Genomic DNA, 19,856 nt, shown 5'->3' with positions numbered 1-19,856 from the left:
AAGACACATGGCCAATAGAAGCTTGGGTTTTAAGGTTACCTTTTAAAGCCATATATCAGCAACTCAACCTAACTTCATTAACTGTTTTGGAGCCTTGTCTTTCTTTGTTGAAAGGCTGCTGGATGCAGAAACTCTGTAAAAAGCCATAGATGGAGCATAAAGAAGCAGGAAGAACTTTGAAGCCAGAAGCCATCAGACTTCTTCAATGGATATGCGGAATACTTAGCTTTCTGAGATATCAGATTGAGTAGATAAGTGTAGGGCTTGTGAATTTGCATCTAAAACTAAAATTGTGGCTTGATGAATAAACCACCTGCAATGTGGTGACTGAAGTACATATTATTCATTGAATAAAGCTGAGTGTCCATCTGTGATGGGAAACAGTGATCTCCAAGTGTTTACTCTGAGAATTGTCCAAGAACAGGAAATTGTTGTAACTGGTACTGGGTTGCAATAGTCTCTTCTCAGCATCAAAGGATTGCCTCGTATCAATCTGATTAGAATCAAATCTACACTGTCCTATGTGAAGATCTGACAGTGACTTAACACAGGGTCATGTTCTGGTGACCTTTGAATTAGCCAATGGAAATGCAACCTTTGAAAATTTGAAAGTGAACATTGATCTTTCAGTGCACATCAATGCTCTTCAGTCATGCTCCCCAATCTTCCAAATGTAAAGATATAAGACTTCATTGGGTTGGTTGCTAAAATGAGCAGTTATAGCAGGAACATGGGTCACCAGAACATGAATGTTAAGCAGTCACTGTCAGATCGTCACATCGGACAGTGGTAATCGGATTTTTATCAGACTGGCATTTCATGGGACATGAGGCACATTAGCTTACTGGCTAGGAAGACAAACCTAACATTTTTAGTAAATTATGCTTTAATGAGAATATCACCAGATCACAGTAATATTAGGGATATAAGCTTCACTACATCCTGAATCCAGCAATTCCAGAAATAAGAAAATATCATTATTCATGTCTATATAGAGAAAGGGAAAAAATTCTTATTCTTTACATCCCCACTAGTTGAAGCTGAGTGAATGGTTGTATTTGCATGGTATTGTGGGAGGGTTTACTAGTTTACTAGAAATGTGATTGAGTATTCTTGGAGAAACATATTTTACAATAACAAATTTGCTTTCTCCTCCTACTACATTCCATAATCACAATAAAATTTGGAAAATAGATGACAGGAGGAAATTCGGCCAATGTGGGTATGTCAGAAAGCTTGCCAGTAGCTTCTCGTGGGTCGGTGTTTTTTCCCGGGGTGTTCCTGGGTTCTTCCTCCATCATTAATACTGGCCGCCATTCATAGCCTATCGTGGGCTGAAAAATGGCATTAAATCCCACAACAACAACAGGAGGAAATATATGAGCATTCAACCTTGACTGTTGACTTATTACTTTGGAAGAATATCTGAATTTCCTGTCAGAAGAAAAAAATGCTCTCCTAATATGAAGGTAGCATAACTGGTGGCATGTGACCACAATGCTCAGATTAGAATAAAAAGTATTACATTCCCTTAAAGAGAGAAAAAACTTGGACAAATGCAGCAAAGGTACTAAAGCCAAGCCTGTGAGGAGGCTGTACTGATCTCAAAAGATTCTGTGGTGATCTGGGCTTCAGTGACTGGACTTGCCAGATATAATTCACATCTCTGTGATGCTATATCTCAGAGACAAAAACTTGAGATGGCTGACCATGCATGCCAGCCAATGGCTCCTAGTATATCTCAAACTGAAACTTTGCAATCAAATGTGAGACATGAAGGGATTTTCTAATCTCATGAGCAGAAATTTCCATCAAGCATGTCCGGTCCTAATTTGGATCATGCTAAGCATATTATCCACTTCAGCCATGAGGCTGATATAAACTGGAGGTAGTTAATGTTCCCTGAAAGGGCAAGCAGTTAAGTTCTACATGATGAGGTAACACAGTCAAAAAGCAAATTGTCTTGTAAGAGAGCAGCTTCAAAGATGTTCTGATTACAAGTTCAATCTCAAAACCCATGAGAGATTCTATTTTGGAAACAGGGTACGTGATTTTAAAGCCTATTCGGGTCAAAGTTGTCCAACAAGTCTGACAGATCATGGTTGTGACCTATATTTGCTCAACCATGATGCCTGAATGTATCTGAAATCATAGTGTGATATCCCCTGATAGTAACCGGAGCTAACTTTTTCTTCTCAAAGAGCCGCAGAAAATGAGAGACATCTGTGAAGTAAAGGCCTTCAAGTGGGCAATATTGCATACCTGCCAACTCGCACACCAGGAGATAAAAACTCCTGATTTTTGGGGTCCTTCCATGCATACCTCACAATTGCATAATATCTCCCTATTTTTGGCAGAGAACTCCCAATTATGCCAGAGTGTTCTTTCCATGTATACAAAATGTAAAATTGTCAATTTTATACTAAAAAGGGATGAATTCTTCTGTTGCACTATACAGTACCCCCTGATTTACATTTAAATTGAGTTCCTGCGATACCTTACTATGTCAAATGTGCATGACTTGATCTATCAATGCCAAGCCAATCTTCAGCCCATTCAAACAATAAAATTGGTTGTTGCTTGAGAACCCATCCAAATATATGTGTGAATGATGCGCATCTCTGAGTTTATGTTTTTGCTCAGGTGTTTAAATTAATTTGCAAGAAGCAGGTAAGTAGAATAGATATAAATTGAGAGTTTACAAGTAAATGTTATGAACTAACTATCTGACTGAATCAAAGCATCTTACTACAATACATACTATTTTCCAATGATTCTGACAAGTCAAATGTCACTTGAGTTTTGATTCCATTATTCCTCCAAGGTGTGATGGTGCAATTTCCTCCACTATCAGGGTTGGTATCAATGTCAGTGGCACACACGTAATAACGGGCAATACCAGATCCTTTGTCTGTGAAGCCATGCCAAGTAGCTGATATAATCCGACTGTTATTTTGAAATTCTAGATCATGTAGACCTGGTAAAAACAAAAAAGTGTCACATTTATTTGTTTTGTAATTAAACTAGCACATTACACATAATCATGGCATTTGAAATTAGGAATAAAACAAGGTACAAGCAATATACAAAATTATCGACTTTCTTCTTCAAGTAAGAATTCTATTTATACAAAAGTATATTTGTAAAAATGGGGAAGAAACATATTCTAGCATGCTCTTTCATAATATTTGAGACTGGAAATGATACGGTTCTGTAGTTACAATCAAGTACACAGTAAATGCCCAGATGTTCTGTTGTGTGAAGTGAATTATCATATACAACAAAGTAAAAATACAAACATGGGCAAAGGACAAAAAGAACGTAAGAGGAATTATTACATATTTAGCTCACAGCTTCATGTTAAAATGCATGGTATGGAATGAATAACTCATTTTTTCACTTATGGGACATAGTCAAAAACTTATTCATTGCTTTAGCACCCACTAAGGACCAATGAGTTTGTTGTCAGGAAACATTGCATCACAGCAGGTTTATCATCACACAGTGATGCATAACATTACATCAAATTATACTGTGTACTCATGTGAGATTCATTTATAAAATAATAAAATCAAGATTCACTACAAACATATTCATATTCACTTTAATTTTATTCAGACTCAAAATATTCATATATAACTGCCTAAAAATCTGGAATATTCCACATAAACTTCTTGGCAGTTGAGGACATTTTTTACTTGCTCAGCAGACTTTTCAACTCATCCTAGGCTGGTAAACAAAGGTTTGTTCCACCAAACAAGTTATTTTTCAGCCAGTGAATATTAACTCACCAATCCCATCATACACCACTCCTGGGTTGGGAGGCTCTGTATCCAGCTGAAATCCATCTGAGGATTCTGTCCTGTGCCGTCCAGCATAGCTGTATGCAATGACGTTGGTATAATACTTTGTGTACGGCTTCCAATTCATGAAACTGATGAAATAGGTGGTTGCAGAGGGAGGAAGATTTTCATCAACATAATGAATATCATGACCTAAATGGAAGAAACAAAATCACTTAGAAATTTTCATGCCAGCTTTTTGATCCATGTGCAATGTTAAAAAAACATTTCAGAAAAAAATAATTCAACAAACAGTAATGCCAAGCAAAAAATATTTATTTGGTAGGGAAAGCCTCATTCCGGTGTTACAAGGAAAATTCTGTTCTCTACCAGACCCTTGTTAGGCAGCAACCTTGACGATACATGCAAGAGTACCAGGCCCTTGTTAGGCAACAACCTTGAGGATCCATGCAAGAGTACCAGACCCTTGTTAGGCAGCAACCTTGAGAATACATGCAAGAGTACCAGACCCTTGTTAGGCTGCAACCTTGAGGATCCCTGCAAGAGTACCAGACCCTTGTTAGGCAGCAACCTTGAGGATTCATGCAAGAGTACCAGACCCTTGTTAGGCAGCAACCTTGAGGATACATGCAAGAGTCTGCCTAATACAATGTCAGGAAACTTTGAATAAACAAAATTGAAAGTAAACAGATGGTAACCTATATAGCACGTAGATTAAATAGAGACAGCATGGGTATCCAAGTGGAAACACACTTACTTGGCACTTCTACAAAGTTCAGTTCCTAGTTTTGGAATGACAAAATGTAAGTAGTTACCAATTTGCAGCTGGTGTTCCACCTTAAATGAATAGCTTTAGACAGCATCTGAGTTTGTTGAAACTATCATGCTTCTAAAACTTGCTGCACAATCAAGGTCAAACCATACCTGCCATAACACAATGTGTTACATAAAATCAATTTTTTTACTCCCAAACTCCTTGATATGGTCATGTTTCCAAACACACAATCTTCCGTAATCTTAAAAAAAAAAAAATGAAAGCATAAAAAAGCACCCATCCACCTCAGTATATGTCCATAACATGTAGCAAGTGCAAACAATAAACAGTCCCACTTAGAGCTAATGTAAAACTATCCTTATGGCAGTTTATATTGCAAATTGTCATAGATGCAATTATAAAACAAATTTGTCAAGTATAAATAACCAACATTTCACATATTACTTAATCGACTGAGAAAATAGATAGAGTGATGTGACAATTCCTTTGAAAACTGTTGTGGGGGAGAACATTATGTGAATTTGCATAGGTAAAGTTCACAAAGTGGAACAATCCAATTCCTTTTAAGTGTCAGGTAAATCAAACAGATGCATGTTGAAGAAATAAAGTTAATATACATCACTGCATTGAATGAGAATGTTTAAGCCATTGGTATTAAAGGTCATTGGCATGTTTGTGAAGAGTGGCACTGTTGCCATTGGTATTAAAGATTATTGGCATGTTCGTGAAGAGTGGTGCTGTTGCCATTGGTATTAAAGATCATTGGCATGTTTTTGAAGAGTGACACTTTTGCATTTGAAGTCAGATTTAATTCCATGCATAAATACAAAACATGATTACTGCAGCTATCAGAATATGTACATTCAAGTGTATATAATCTTTTAAGGCAAAATCTTAGAACATATTTTCTTTGATTCATGAAACTATATGCTATCAGCAAAAGAAAGCAATGCCCAGCAAAAGGAAGCAATACCCAGCAAAAAGAAACAATGCTCAGCAAAAGGATGCAATGCTCTGTAAAAGGAAGCTATGCCCAGCAAAATGATGCAATGCCCAGCAAAAGGAAGCAACACCCAGCAAACGGATGCAATGCCCAGCAAAACGAATTGTATAAAGTCACGGCTGATGGAATTTTACTTCATGAAGTACAGTAGCAAGGGTAAAGCATTCAAAATTCTTTGTGACACAAGTCATTATGGAGTGTACCATGTCTGTTGAAATAACAACACCACCTGTATATAACATCAGGACAAACTTGTTATTTGTTATCCTAATCTTGTTAAAATAACAACTTTTAACTGAACAATGATGTCAGTCATTAAATAGATGCACTGATAGATAATAATAGGCACAAGCTCATGTTTACACGTTTGATTTGTGTTGAAAAAGTATTAACATAAATACTGGACAGAGGCATTTATTACTGCTACATTACCTGTAAGGCCCCCTTAAAAAGTCGAAAATATTAGTTCCCCCATCCCCTTCCCCCAGTGAAATGGGCAATCCCAAATATAATGTCCATTTCTGTATCTATAGCGACAAGAATATCTTGAGGAAAACTATCAGATACAGTCCAGACCAAAATTTACTCAAAGAATCCAGTGGAGGAACTTTGGACAACAGTACCATCCGGTGTCTAGTGAGTGCTGAGATGAACACTACTGATACATGCATTTCCTTCAAACCCCCAATTAAGCTATTTCTCACCTAGCTTGTATATGGATGGCAATAAATTAAGACACCTGCATATCATCTTTTATAACATAGCGTTCATGGTGTTTGAGTTTAATGAGACTTACCTCCAGGGGAGGTGCTGACATAGATCTTGAAGTAACTGACTTTATCTGTTGTGTACAAAAACTTGTTCTCCCATTCTGCATACAGTGTCATCTTCTTCTTGATGAAATCAATGTCCTTTGTCTGATTCAGTGTTAATTTGTCTCTCACCTGTAAATTTGTGAATCTTTTCATATGAGATTTGTTTAGCTAATAGATATAGAATGATTCTGTGTTAATTTGTCTCTCACCTGTAAAAGTGTGAATCATTTAATATGAGATTTGTTTAGCTAATAGTTATAGAATGATTCAGTGTTAATTTGTCTCTCACCTGTAAATTTGTGAATCTTTTCATATGAGATTTGTTTAGCTAATAGATATAGAATGATTCTGTGTTAATTTGTCTCTCACCTGTAAAAGTGTGAATCATTTAATATGAGATTTGTTTAGCTAATAGTTATAGAATGATTCAGTGTTAATTAGTCTCTTGCCTGTTAATTTGTGAATCTTATTATATGAAATTTGTTTAGCTAATAGATATAGAATGATTCTGTGTTAATTTGTCTCTCACCTGTAGATGTGTCAATTTAGGACGTGGCTTTTATATAGTTATACAATATGATTCTAAGCTGATTTGTCTCTCGCCTGTAAAAGTGTTAATTCAGGATCAAGAATTTATATAGTTATACAATGTGATTGTAAGCTGATTTGTCTCTCACCTGTAAAAGTGTAAATTTAGGATCAGGTATTTATATAGTTATACAAAATGATTCTAAGCTGATTTGTCTCTCACCTGTAAAAGTGTAAATTCAGGATCAGGCATTTATATAGTTATACAGTATGATTCTAAGCTGATTTGTCTCTCGCCTGTGAAAGTGTAAATTCAGGATCAGGCATTTGTATAGTTTATACAGTATGATTCTATGTTGATTTGTTTCTCATCTGTAAATGTGTCAGTGTATGCATCAGGCCTAGTCTGTTAAGCTCTATAATATAATTCAGTGTTAATTTGACTCTCACCTGTAAATGGCAAGGTGAATGTTACTATCAGGCAAGTTACAATTACTTACTGCTGCCCCTTGTATTGATGTTGTTTTTGGGGGTGCTGTGTCAATGATTACTCCAGGACTTTTAAATATGGCATAGACCCCACCAGCATACCAGGCCCTCACAAATACTGAATACTTCATCCCATATGAAAGTTTTTTACCTGCAATCAAATCAAAAATACAGATTAAAGTGAACTTGTTCATTATGTTTCAAAAAATGAAATAGTTTAGAAGCATGGCATTGGTAGAGTAGTCTTAAATTTAAAAACAAGTGACCCAAGTGGATCTGATGTTGCTCACATGGCTTACAAAACTAAACTGCTGACCATTTCACTAAGTAGGCTTATGTGTTATTGTAAGATTATAGCCTATGTAAACTATCTCCAAAACTTGATATCATCTTGATTTTTTCTATCTGAATATATCCAAATAAAAATTCTTTCTACAGATAAAGTCATAATTAATATACATGGCATAATACTCATGATCAAAGTCATCCAAGATCTTGATGATAAAAATCCAATCCAGGTTTCACAGAAATCAGTGACAAACAAGCTCATCCAATCAGATTCAATATTACCTCATTAATAATACTGCTCATGACCAAACTCATCTAAGATATTGAAGCCCCAAATTGGGGCATTGCCACCAATAATTATACACTTCACCATTCTTCCAATTTAACTCAAGTTTTGAAGGAAGGAAATGCTTAATATAAAAAACTATCTGACATAAACTGTTCTTTTAAATAATCAAATTAAATTAAAATATTAGTTTAGAATTTAAAGGTGCCACCGCTCATTCAGCCAAAGTCACTCACAATTCACATCACTTTTGTGATGTGATAAATTCAACAAATTCCATTAGTGACTAATCTAATAGCAACAACATTCACACTTGGCACACAAATTAATTCAAGTGGTAATGAAGAGAGGCAGGCCCACTTTTCAAAACTGATCTGAAAAGAAAAAGCATGCATTGGATAAAAATGATGCTGGGGTGAATATTGGTGATCAGCTGGGTTACTGGAATATACAGTGAAGGGTGAACTTGGGCTGAGTATAATGTGACATAGTGTGGTGTTAGCTTCTTATGTTTTCAATGGTGATGTCATCAAATCTTGTGTGCCAGGTTTCAACTAAAATCAGCTCACCCACAGATGTCAATGATCAACAATCTGGATTAATGTCTACACATGTGAAAGATGGCAGAGTACATAATGAGAAATCAATATTATCTTGTTTAAATGAAAGCCAACATATGCAAGTCTTTGTTTGTAATGGCAACATTGGGGCTTTAAGAATATTCAACAAGTTTGAGCAAAATATAATCAGAAACAAGACTGTAAGACTGTGACAGTCTCAGTTAATCAGATGCATGGTCACATTAATGTACATGAATTTCACTCATAATCAATAATCAAGCTCTTGAAAAAATGGTCCTTTGTACCAAGTTTGATCAAAGTCCTATCTCTTGAGTGTTAAAAGTCTCCAATCAGATGCAAGATCACCTCATAAATATACATATATTGTATGTCGTATAAACATCTAATCATCAATGTGTTGAAAATATTAGCTAATTGTGGGTCAAATATCGTATCTCAAGTCAGTCATATGTTGATCACCTCATTAAGATTCAGGTCTTGCTGATAATAATTCACATTATAGTAAAACCTGTCTTGAGAGACCACTGCTATGAGAGACTACCTGTCTTGAGAGACCAGGTTCTCCATGTACAGATTTATTGATATATAGTTTTATGACCTATTTTGAGAGACCACCTGTCTTGTGAGACCATTATGTTTTGGCAGTAGAGGTGGTCTTTCAAGACATGTTCCACTGTATATACTTTGATGATATTAGCATAGTTACTTAGAGTTGCTGAAGTGTTGACAAGCTGACTTAACCTGATTCAATATCACCTCATTAATATTCATGGATATTTATAATTGTACTCATTCAAAACCTTCAGATTTTAGCCTGATCACCACGTCTGATCAAAATTGGACCAGGAACAGTTTTTAGAGTGTTAAAAAGCCCAGCCAATAACATACTACATCACCTCATTAATATGTGTGGATCCAGAGCAACATAAGACTCCTAATTAGTCTGCATGTATCAGGTGTGCAAAATAAGCCAATTACAATTAGTATGCATGGATTTGGCTATACAAGGTAATCAAATTACAATTAATATGCACGGATTTGGGTATACAAGGCAAGCAAATTACAATTAATATGCATGGATTTGGGTATACAAGGCAAGCAAATTACAATTAATATGCATGGATTTGGGTATACAAGGTAAGCAAATTACAATTAGTATGCATGGATTTGGGTATACAAGGCAAGCAAATCACAATTAATATGCACGGATTTGGGTATACAAGGCAAGCAAATTACAATTAGTATGCACGGATTTGGGTATACAAGGTAAGCAAATTACAATTAATATGCACGGATTTGGGTATACAAGGCAAGCAAATTACAATTAGTATGAATGGATTTGGGTATACAAGGCAAGCAAATTACAATTAATATGCATGGATTTGGGTATACAAGGCAAGCAAATTACAATTAATATGCATGGATTTGGGTATACAAGGCAAGCAAATTACAATTAATATGCACGGATTTGGGTATACAAGGCAAGCAAATTACAATTAATATGCACGGATTTGGGTATACAAGGTAAGCAAATTACAATTAGTATGCATGGATTTGGGTATACAAGGCAAGCAAATCACAATTAATATGCACGGATTTGGGTATACAAGGCAAGCAAATTACAATTAATATGCACAGATTTGGGTATACAAGGCAAGCAAATTACAATTAGTATGCACGGATTTGGGTATACAAGGCAAGCAAATTACAATTAATATGCACGGATTTGGGTATACAAGGCAAGCAAATTACAATTAGTATGCATGGATTTGGGTATACAAGGCAAGCAAATCACAATTAGTATGCACGGATTTGGGTATACAAGGCAAGCAAATTACAATTAGTATGCACGGATTTGGGTATACAAGGCAAGCAAATCACAATTAGTATGCACGGATTTGGGTATACAAGGCAAGCAAATTACAATTAATATGCATGGATTTGGGTATACAAGGTAAGCAAATTACAATTAATATGCACGGATTTGGGTATACAAGGCATGCAAATTACAATTAATATGCATGGATTTGGGTATACAAGGCAAGCAAATTACAATTAATATGCATGGATTTGGGTATACAAGGCAAGCAAATTACAATTAATATGCATGGATTTGGGTATACAAGGCAAGCAAATTACAATTAATATGCACGGATTTGGGTATACAAGGTAATCAAATTACAATTAGTATGCATGGATTTGGGTATACAAGGCAAGCAAATTACAATTAATATGCATGGATTTGGGTATACAAGGTAATCAAATTACAATTAGTATGCATGGATTTGGGTATACAAGGCAAGCAAATTACAATTAATATGCATGGATTTGGGTATACAAGGTAAGCAAATTACAATTAATATGCACGGATTTGGGTATACAAGGCAAGCAAATTACAATTAATATGCATGGATTTGGGTATACAAGGCAAGCAAATTACAATTAATATGCACGGATTTGGGTATACAAGGTAAGCAAATTACAATTAGTATGCATGGATTTGGGTATACAAGGCAAGCAAATTACAATTAATATGCACGGATTTGGGTATACAAGGCAAGCAAATTACAATTAATATGCACGGATTTGGGTATACAAGGCAAGCAAATCACAATTAATATGCATGGATTTGGGTATACAAGGTAAGCAAATTACAATTAGTATGCATGGATTTGGGTATACAAGGCAAGCAAATCACAATTAATATGCACGGATTTGGGTATACAAGGCAAGCAAATTACAATTAGTATGCACGGATTTGGGTATACAAGGCAAGCAAATTACAATTAGTATGCATGGATTTGGGTATACAAGGCAAGCAAATTACAATTAATATGCACGGATTTGGGTATACAAGGCAAGCAAATTACAATTAGTATGCACGGATTTGGGTATACAAGGCAAGCAAATCACAATTAGTATGCATGGATTTGGGTATACAAGGCAAGCAAATTACAATTAATATGCATGGATTTGGGTATACAAGGCAAGCAAATTACAATTAATATGCATGGATTTGGGTATACAAGGCAAGCAAATTACAATTAATATGCACGGATTTGGGTATACAAGGCAAGCAAATTACAATTAATATGCATGGATTTGGGTATACAAGGTAAGCAAATTACAATTAGTATGCATGGATTTGGGTATACAAGGCAAGCAAATCACAATTAATATGCACGGATTTGGGTATACAAGGCAAGCAAATTACAATTAATATGCACGGATTTGGGTATACAAGGCAAGCAAATTACAATTAGTATGCACGGATTTGGGTATACAAGGCAAGCAAATTACAATTAATATGCACGGATTTGGGTATACAAGGCAAGCAAATTACAATTAGTATGCACGGATTTGGGTATACAAGGCAAGCAAATCACAATTAGTATGCACGGATTTGGGTATACAAGGCAAGCAAATTACAACTAATATGCATGGATTTGGGTATACAAGGTAATCAAATTACAATTAGTATGCATGGATTTGGGTATACAAGGCAAGCAAATCACAATTAATATGCACGGATTTGGGTATACAAGGTAATCAAATTACAATTAGTATGCATGGATTTGGGTATACAAGGCAAGCAAATTACAATTAATATGCATGGATTTGGGTATACAAGGCAAGCAAATTACAATTAATATGCACGGATTTGGGTATACAAGGCAAGCAAATTACAATTAATATGCATGGATTTGGGTATACAAGGCAAGCAAATTACAATTAGTATGCATGCATCTGGCTTATTAATGAACCCATGCAGCAGCTTGATGATATAAGTACATATTTTTAATTTGATCAAAATTGGATCAAACATATGGCTTCCACAAAGATAAAAATTCAGTTAATTATATGCAAGGTAACCTACTTACATAAATCTTGCTCATTATCAACATTTTCAGAATTCATAATGATAAAACCATCTATTCCATTTTTCATCAAAGGCAGACCAGAAATTAGAGAGTGGTAAATAATTATTGTCAATCAGATGCAAGATAACCTTATTAACATGAGTGGAACTCACTCATTAATGAACTTGTCCAAAATAACCTTATTAACAAGAGTGGAACTTGCTCATTAATGAACTTGTCCAAGATAACCTTATTAACATGAGTTGAACTCACTCATTATTGAACTTGTCCAAGATAACCTTGTTAACATGAGTGGAACTTGCTCATTAATGAACTCATCCAAGATAACCTTGTTAACATGAGTGGAACTCACTCATTAATGAACTTGTCCAAGATAACCTTATTAACAATAGTGGAACTCACTTATTATTGAACTTGTCCAAGATAACCTTATTAACATGAGTGGAACTCATTCATTAATGAACATGTTCAAGATTCTGACAATATCATCCCATATTCCAAGTTTGCCTGACATTAGATATGGACTCCAGACTGGTCAGAAGCAAGCATATTCCAGGTTTGCCTGACATGAGGTCATAAATATAGACTCCAGACTGGTTACAAACAAGCATATTCCAAGTTTGACTGACATCAGGTCATAAATATAGACTCCAGACTGGTCACAAGCAAGCATATTCCAAGTTTGACTGACATCAGGTCATAAATATAGACTCCAGACTGGTCACAAGGAAACATATTCCAAGTTTGACTGACATCAGGTCATAAATATAGACTCCAAACTGGTCACAAGCAAGCATATTCCAAGTTTGACTGACATCAGGTCATAAATATAGACTCCAGACTGGTTACAAGCAAGCATTTTCCAAGTTTGACTGACATCAGGTCATAAATATGGACTCCAGACTGGTCACAAGCAAGCATATTCCAAGTTTGACTGACATCAGGTCATAAATATAGACTCCAGACTGGTCACAAGCAAGCATATTCCAAGTTTGACTGACATCAGGTCATAAATATAGACTCCAGACTGGTCACAAGCAAGCATATTCCAAGTTTGACTGACATCAGGTCATTAATACAGAATCCAGACTGGTCACAAGCAAGCATATTCCAAGTTTGACTGACATCAGGTCATAAATACAGAATCCAGACTGGTCACAAGCAAGCATATTCCAAGTTTGACTGACATCAGGTCATAAATATAGACTCCAGACTGGTCACAAGCAAGCATATTCCAAGTTTGACTGACATCAAGTCATAATATGGACTCCAGACTGGTCACAAGCAAGCATATTCCAAGTTTGACTGACACCAGGTCATAAATATAGACTCCAGACTGGTCACAAGCAAGCATATTCCAAGTTTGACTGACACCAGGTCATAAATATGGACTCCAGGCTGGTCACAAGCAAGCAAATTCCAAGTTTGACTGACACCAGGTCATAAATATAGACTCCAGACTGGTCACAAGCAAGCATATTCCAAGTCTGACTGACATCAGGTCATACATATAGACTCCAGACTGGTCACAAGCAAGCATATTCTAAGTCTGACTGACATCAGGTCATAAATATAGACTCCAGACTGGTCACAAGCAAACATATTCCAAGTCTGACTGACATCAGGTCATACATATAGACTCCAGACTGGTTACAAGCAACTGATGATAGATGATGCATGATATAGAATGCATGGCAGATGCAGGGCAATACTATGATGCTTGGCAGATACAGGGCAATACTATGATGCATGGCAGATACAGGGCAATACTATGATGCATGGCAGATACAGGGCAATACTATGATGAATGACAGATACAGGGCAATACTATGATGAATGACAGATACAGGGCAATACTATGATGAATGACAGATGTAGGGCAATATTATATGACACATAACAGATGTAGGGCAACACTATATGACACATAACAGATGTAATGCAATACTATATGATACATGACAGAAGCAGGGCAATACTATATGACACATAGCAGATGTAGGCCAATACTGTATGACACATAACAAATGTAATGCAATACTATATGATACATGACAGAAGCAGGACAATACTATATGACACATAGCAGATGTAGGGTAATACTATATAACACATAATAAATGCAGAACAATACTATATGACATAAAAATGTGTTGCAATACTATATGACACATAACAGATGTAGGGCAATACTATTTGATGCATGGCAGACATAGGGCAACACTTTATGATGTACGACACAAGCTAGGCTATGCTATATGATACATGACAGAAGCAGGGCAACTCCATGCAGGGCAATACTAAATGATGCACGATAGATGCAGGGCCTGGAAACTAAATGATGCAGGACAGGTGCAGGACAATACTATTATGGTGCATGATAGATGCAGGGCTATACTATATGATATGTGACAGAAGCAGGGCAATTCTATGCAGGGCAATACTAAATGATGCATGACAGAAGCAGGGCAATTCTATAACCTCACTTAGCCTTACCATTGAACAAGTCAAAATATTGTAAGCAAAGAAGAAACACGTGAATAAATAATGAAAAACAAAATATTTCAGGACTCCTTGTTTAAAATTCATTTCATTGTTAAAAAATGTCAAAGGAAAAAGAGGTTCTCTCTCATAAATTTGGCATTCTTTATTTACCATCAAGTAAGTTTTCTTTTAGCTAGCGCTAAATTTAAGAATAAGCACTCAGATTAATATTATTCAGACTTTGTTTTAAATTTAAGTTGAAATTCAATTCTGAAAGAATATCAAGCATATAAATTAACACATGTGCTGAATCAATGCATATGACTTAGATGACCAACCAATATAATGTAACTGAAGAGGAAAGTCCTAATAGAAATCCAAGTGGGCCTGGTACCACTCACTTGACCTTATCCAAGTGGGCCTAATACCACTCACTTGACCTATGCAGCATAACTTAACAGTTGACCATTTCACTAAACAGAATCATCCCTACATAACATCTTTTAAGTTGAATGTTATATCAACCATTTTTACCAAAGTCAGAAAAAACTCTATCCACAGATGAAGGATTAATTAATACAAATTTTATCCACAGATAAAGGCTTAATATATATATATATATATATATATATATATATATATATATATATATATATATAGTCTCTTGCTCATAATTAAGCTTGTCCAAGTTATTCATGATATAAACTAATTTACCAGCTTTAATCAAAACTGGATAAGAAATAGTCTGCAGATCAAGAGAGGTAACAAATTTGACCAATAACTTAACCTAACAGCCTAATGAGCCAGACATTTTACGACGATGCCTGGATTTTCTATTCAAAATATTGATACCTATGTTGCACATTTTGCTTGATTTGACAAAATCATATTGGGGAAAAAAATTATCATACTCACCCCTGGTTATGGAAAACACCACACTTGTCCGTTGACCAACATCGTGCCAAACACGATCAGATAATACATTAAAGATACCCTGGGGGTCACTTGCATATTCATAGCCAACGCTCCACTCGTACCTGATGATTTTCAAAACATAAATAAAATCAAATAAGTGGAAAAGTTTTCTACTGATAAATAACCAAATGACTGAACTACTAAAGACAATTTTTAAAATGTGGATCAAAATGAGTTGTCCTTCCTGTAAAAAATATTTGATGAAACTTTACTATGGCAAAAAAAAGCTACCACCAAGCTTTACAAGACTTTAAGATAACTAGAGCACGCTGTCCTATCTAACTGCTTCAAGACTGATGTACCAATATATTGCATGATGCACCTGCAGATCTTATCCTGTTTATTCAGCTTGTGATTTTAATAAAAACACTATAGTCTCTCAAGATAACACTGTCTAGGGTATAACAACAGTACAGTCTCTCAAAATAACACTGCCCAGAGTATAACAGTAGTCTCTCAAGATAACACTGTCCAGGGTATAACAGTATAGTCAGGTTGTAATGGAGCACTTGATAGTGAGGGAATACTGAATATAGACACAGGTTGTAATGAGGTGCTTGAGAGTGAGGGAATACTGAATATAGTGTTATAGTGTGTTGCTTGATGGTGAGGGAATGCAATAAATAGATACAGGTTGTGATGAGGTGTTTTATAGGGAGGGAATAATGCAGTGTTATAGTGAGGTGCTTTATAGTGATGGAGTACTGTATGTAAATATGGGTTGAACACAACTTTCAGTCAGCAGTGTTTGCTGCAGACCAGGGCATACATCATTTGTTCAACTTAATTTCAAACTTGTGATTTGATGCAAAAGCAAAGAATTTGTCAGTGCCAATTTATAGGTCTGTATAAAACAGACACATATAGACTTACCAAAAGGCTTATCTACATTTGCTGTACACAACTGTATTGACTACGCTATAGAGATATAATGGACTTACTATTTAGGCTTATCTTCATTTGCTGTATATAGCTGTATAGTCCACACTATAGACATATATGGACTAACCAAATCAGCTGTATAGACTACATTATATAGACATATGGACTTACCAAATAGGCTTATCTACATTTGCTGTACACAGCTGTTTAGACTACATTATATACATATATGGACTTACCAAATAGGCTTATCTACATTTGCTGTACACAGCTATTATAGACTACACTATAGATACATATGGACTTAACAAATAGGCTTGTCTATGTTTGCTGTACACAGCTGTATAGACCACACTATAGACATATACAGACTTACCAAATAGGCTGTATAGACTACACTGTAGACATATATGCACTTACCAAATAGGCTGTATAGATTACACTATAGACACATATGCACTTACCAAATAGGCTGTATAGACTACACTATATACATATATGCACTTACCAAATAGGCTGTATAGATTACACTATAGACACATATGCACTTAACAAATAGGCTGTATAGACTACACTATAGACATATATGCACTTACCAAATAGGCTGTATAGACTACACTGTAGACATATATGCACTTACCAAAAAGGCTGTATAGATTACACTATAGACACATATGCACTTACCAAATAGGCTGTATAGACTACACTATAGACATATATGCATTACCAAATAGGCTGTATAGATTACACTATAGACACATATACACTTACCAAATAGGCTGTATAGACTACACTATAGACACATATGGACTTACAAATAGGCTGTATAGACTACACTATAGACACATATGGACTCACCAAATAGGCTGTATAGACTACACTATAGACACATATGGACTTACCAAACAGGCTGTATCGACTACATTATAGACACATATGGACTTACCAAATAGGCTGTATAGACTACACTATAGACACATATGGACTTACCAAATAGGCTGTATAGATTATACTATAGACACATATGGACTTACCAAATAGGATGTATAGACTACACTATAGACATATATGCACTTACCAAATAGGCTGTATAGATTACACTATAGACACATATGCACTTAACAAATAGGCTGTATAGACTACACTATAGACACATATGGACTTAACAATTAGGCTGTGTAGACTACACTATAGACACATATGGACTTACCGAATAGGCTGTATAGACTACACTATAGACAAATATGGACTTACCAAATAGGCTTATCTACATTGGCTCTATTCAGCCTCCATTTGGCTGCCAGGACAGTATCCGTAGCAACATAGGTCACATTCTCTTCATTATCTTCAAATCGAAGGTTTCTCACATCCGTCACTTTAATCTCTGTCTTCTTGACTGATATGAAACGAATCATTGCAGATTAAAATATGTATCATTATTTAAATTTATTTCTATACATGTGACAGAACTGAGAAGTCAACTATGACCAGAGACTGATAATAAACAAATCATTGCAGATTAAAATATATATGATGTGATGTGATGTGATTTCAATGTTTAACGTAGCTTTAACAATTTTTCAGTCATATCGCTACGATGTCTGCAATGTGGCAGTTTATAGTGATGTCTAGCACTGGGGCATCATGCCGCAGACTAGTGGCATGATGTCCCACCCAGTCACATTATCCTGACACTGGGCCGACCAGTCCTAACACTAACCTCTTAATGCTGAGCGCCAAGCGAGGCAGCTGTTAGTACTATTTTTGTAAGTCTTTGGTATGACTCGGCCAGGGATCGAACCCACGACCTCCCGCATCCAAGGCGGACACTCCAACCACTAGGCCACCGGAGCGGTTGATTAAAATATAACAACTAAGACTAACATATACCATATGAAGATTACTTTTGAATGTCACATTACATGTCTGCTGCACATTTAACTTTATGTAAATAACTTACATTTTTTGCACAGAAACCATACTTCTTCTTTAAGTCAGGATGACCTTGACATTTTTACCCCAAAAAAACAGGATTTTTCCTTACCCCAAGTGAAAGTCATTTACAAAGTCTGGTTGAGATTATGTCATGTTGAACTAATGTTATAGTGCAGTTACTTTCAGTGACCTTGACCTCAGGCCTTTTGACTCCTATGTGATTTGCTCTTAAACCAATTGCAAACCATCCACAAAGGTTAGTAAAGGCAGATGATGGTTCACATCATGTACTGTATATATTGTACATAACAGATAGAAGGCCTCAAAGTAGATTAGTTCTGTAATTAATTAAGTTACCATCTCTAAATAAAGTCATTTTTATTATTATTATTAGTAGTAACTCCCATATCTCTTGCCTTGGATGTCATATAATTACAAAATATGTATAAAAAAATCATGCAAACTTAATATCACCTTGGTTAATAAAGTCCTGTTTAATTCATATCCATTATTAATCTGAAACCTTCTGAAATGTATGAAACACTTCTGAAACTTCAGTAAAATACTATATAATGATCAAAATTGTAGTGAAATCTCACAAAAGGTTTAGTCAAATATTTGTGAAATCTCACCAGACTTTTCAGTGGAATGAAAAAGACTTAAGTGATGCCATCATGGATTAGGTTTTGTATGCGAGAAAGAAAATGAGGACAAGAAAAACCTAAATCTTATTTGATAATGTCTGTCAAAATAAAATTTATGATCCATTTTAAAAATTATGGTGAATATTTATCATTGATTCCCAATAATGTCTAAGAATCATTAGGCAGTTTAATAGAAATCTGAAGCAGATTTTTTTTATGGTTTAGACAGAAAGCACTTTAAATAAAACTGTCAGAAATCCGCCTTAAGTATGCCTGGAAAATTTCATATATGATGAACTATTACCAAATTCGCCAATGTGGGTATGTGAGAAAGCTTGCCAGTAGCTTCTTGTGGGTCAGTGGTTCTTTCCGGAGTTTTCCCAGGTTCTTCCTCCACCATTAATACTGGCCACCATGTATAGCCTATCTTGTGCTGAAAAATGGCCTTAAACCATACAACAACAACAACAACAATTACCAAATTCCA

General features: G+C 35.5%; 1 protein-coding gene across 1 annotated transcript in view; it reads right to left on the bottom strand.

Annotated features, from left to right (window-relative positions):
• LOC149790377 (uncharacterized) overlaps positions 1–19,856 on the bottom strand; it is a 280,245-nt gene that overhangs the window by 26,329 nt on the left and 234,060 nt on the right. The window contains exons 45-50 of the mRNA XM_089972426.1: positions 18,045–18,186; positions 15,849–15,970; positions 7,425–7,564; positions 6,378–6,525; positions 3,792–3,995; positions 2,762–2,977 (exon numbers count right to left, since the gene is read on the bottom strand). Of these exons, the coding sequence (XP_089828552.1) occupies positions 2,762–2,977; positions 3,792–3,995; positions 6,378–6,525; positions 7,425–7,564; positions 15,849–15,970; positions 18,045–18,186 (972 nt within the window). The remainder of the gene's footprint in view (positions 1–2,761; positions 2,978–3,791; positions 3,996–6,377; positions 6,526–7,424; positions 7,565–15,848; positions 15,971–18,044; positions 18,187–19,856) is intronic.

The sequence above is a fragment of the Sinohyriopsis cumingii genome, chromosome 10 (assembly GCF_028554795.1).
Source record: "Sinohyriopsis cumingii isolate HCF-2022 chromosome 10, ASM2855479v2, whole genome shotgun sequence".
In the NCBI taxonomy this organism is placed as follows: Eukaryota; Metazoa; Mollusca; class Bivalvia; order Unionida; family Unionidae; genus Sinohyriopsis; species Sinohyriopsis cumingii.
This window is presented reverse-complemented; position numbering and strand designations above follow the sequence as displayed.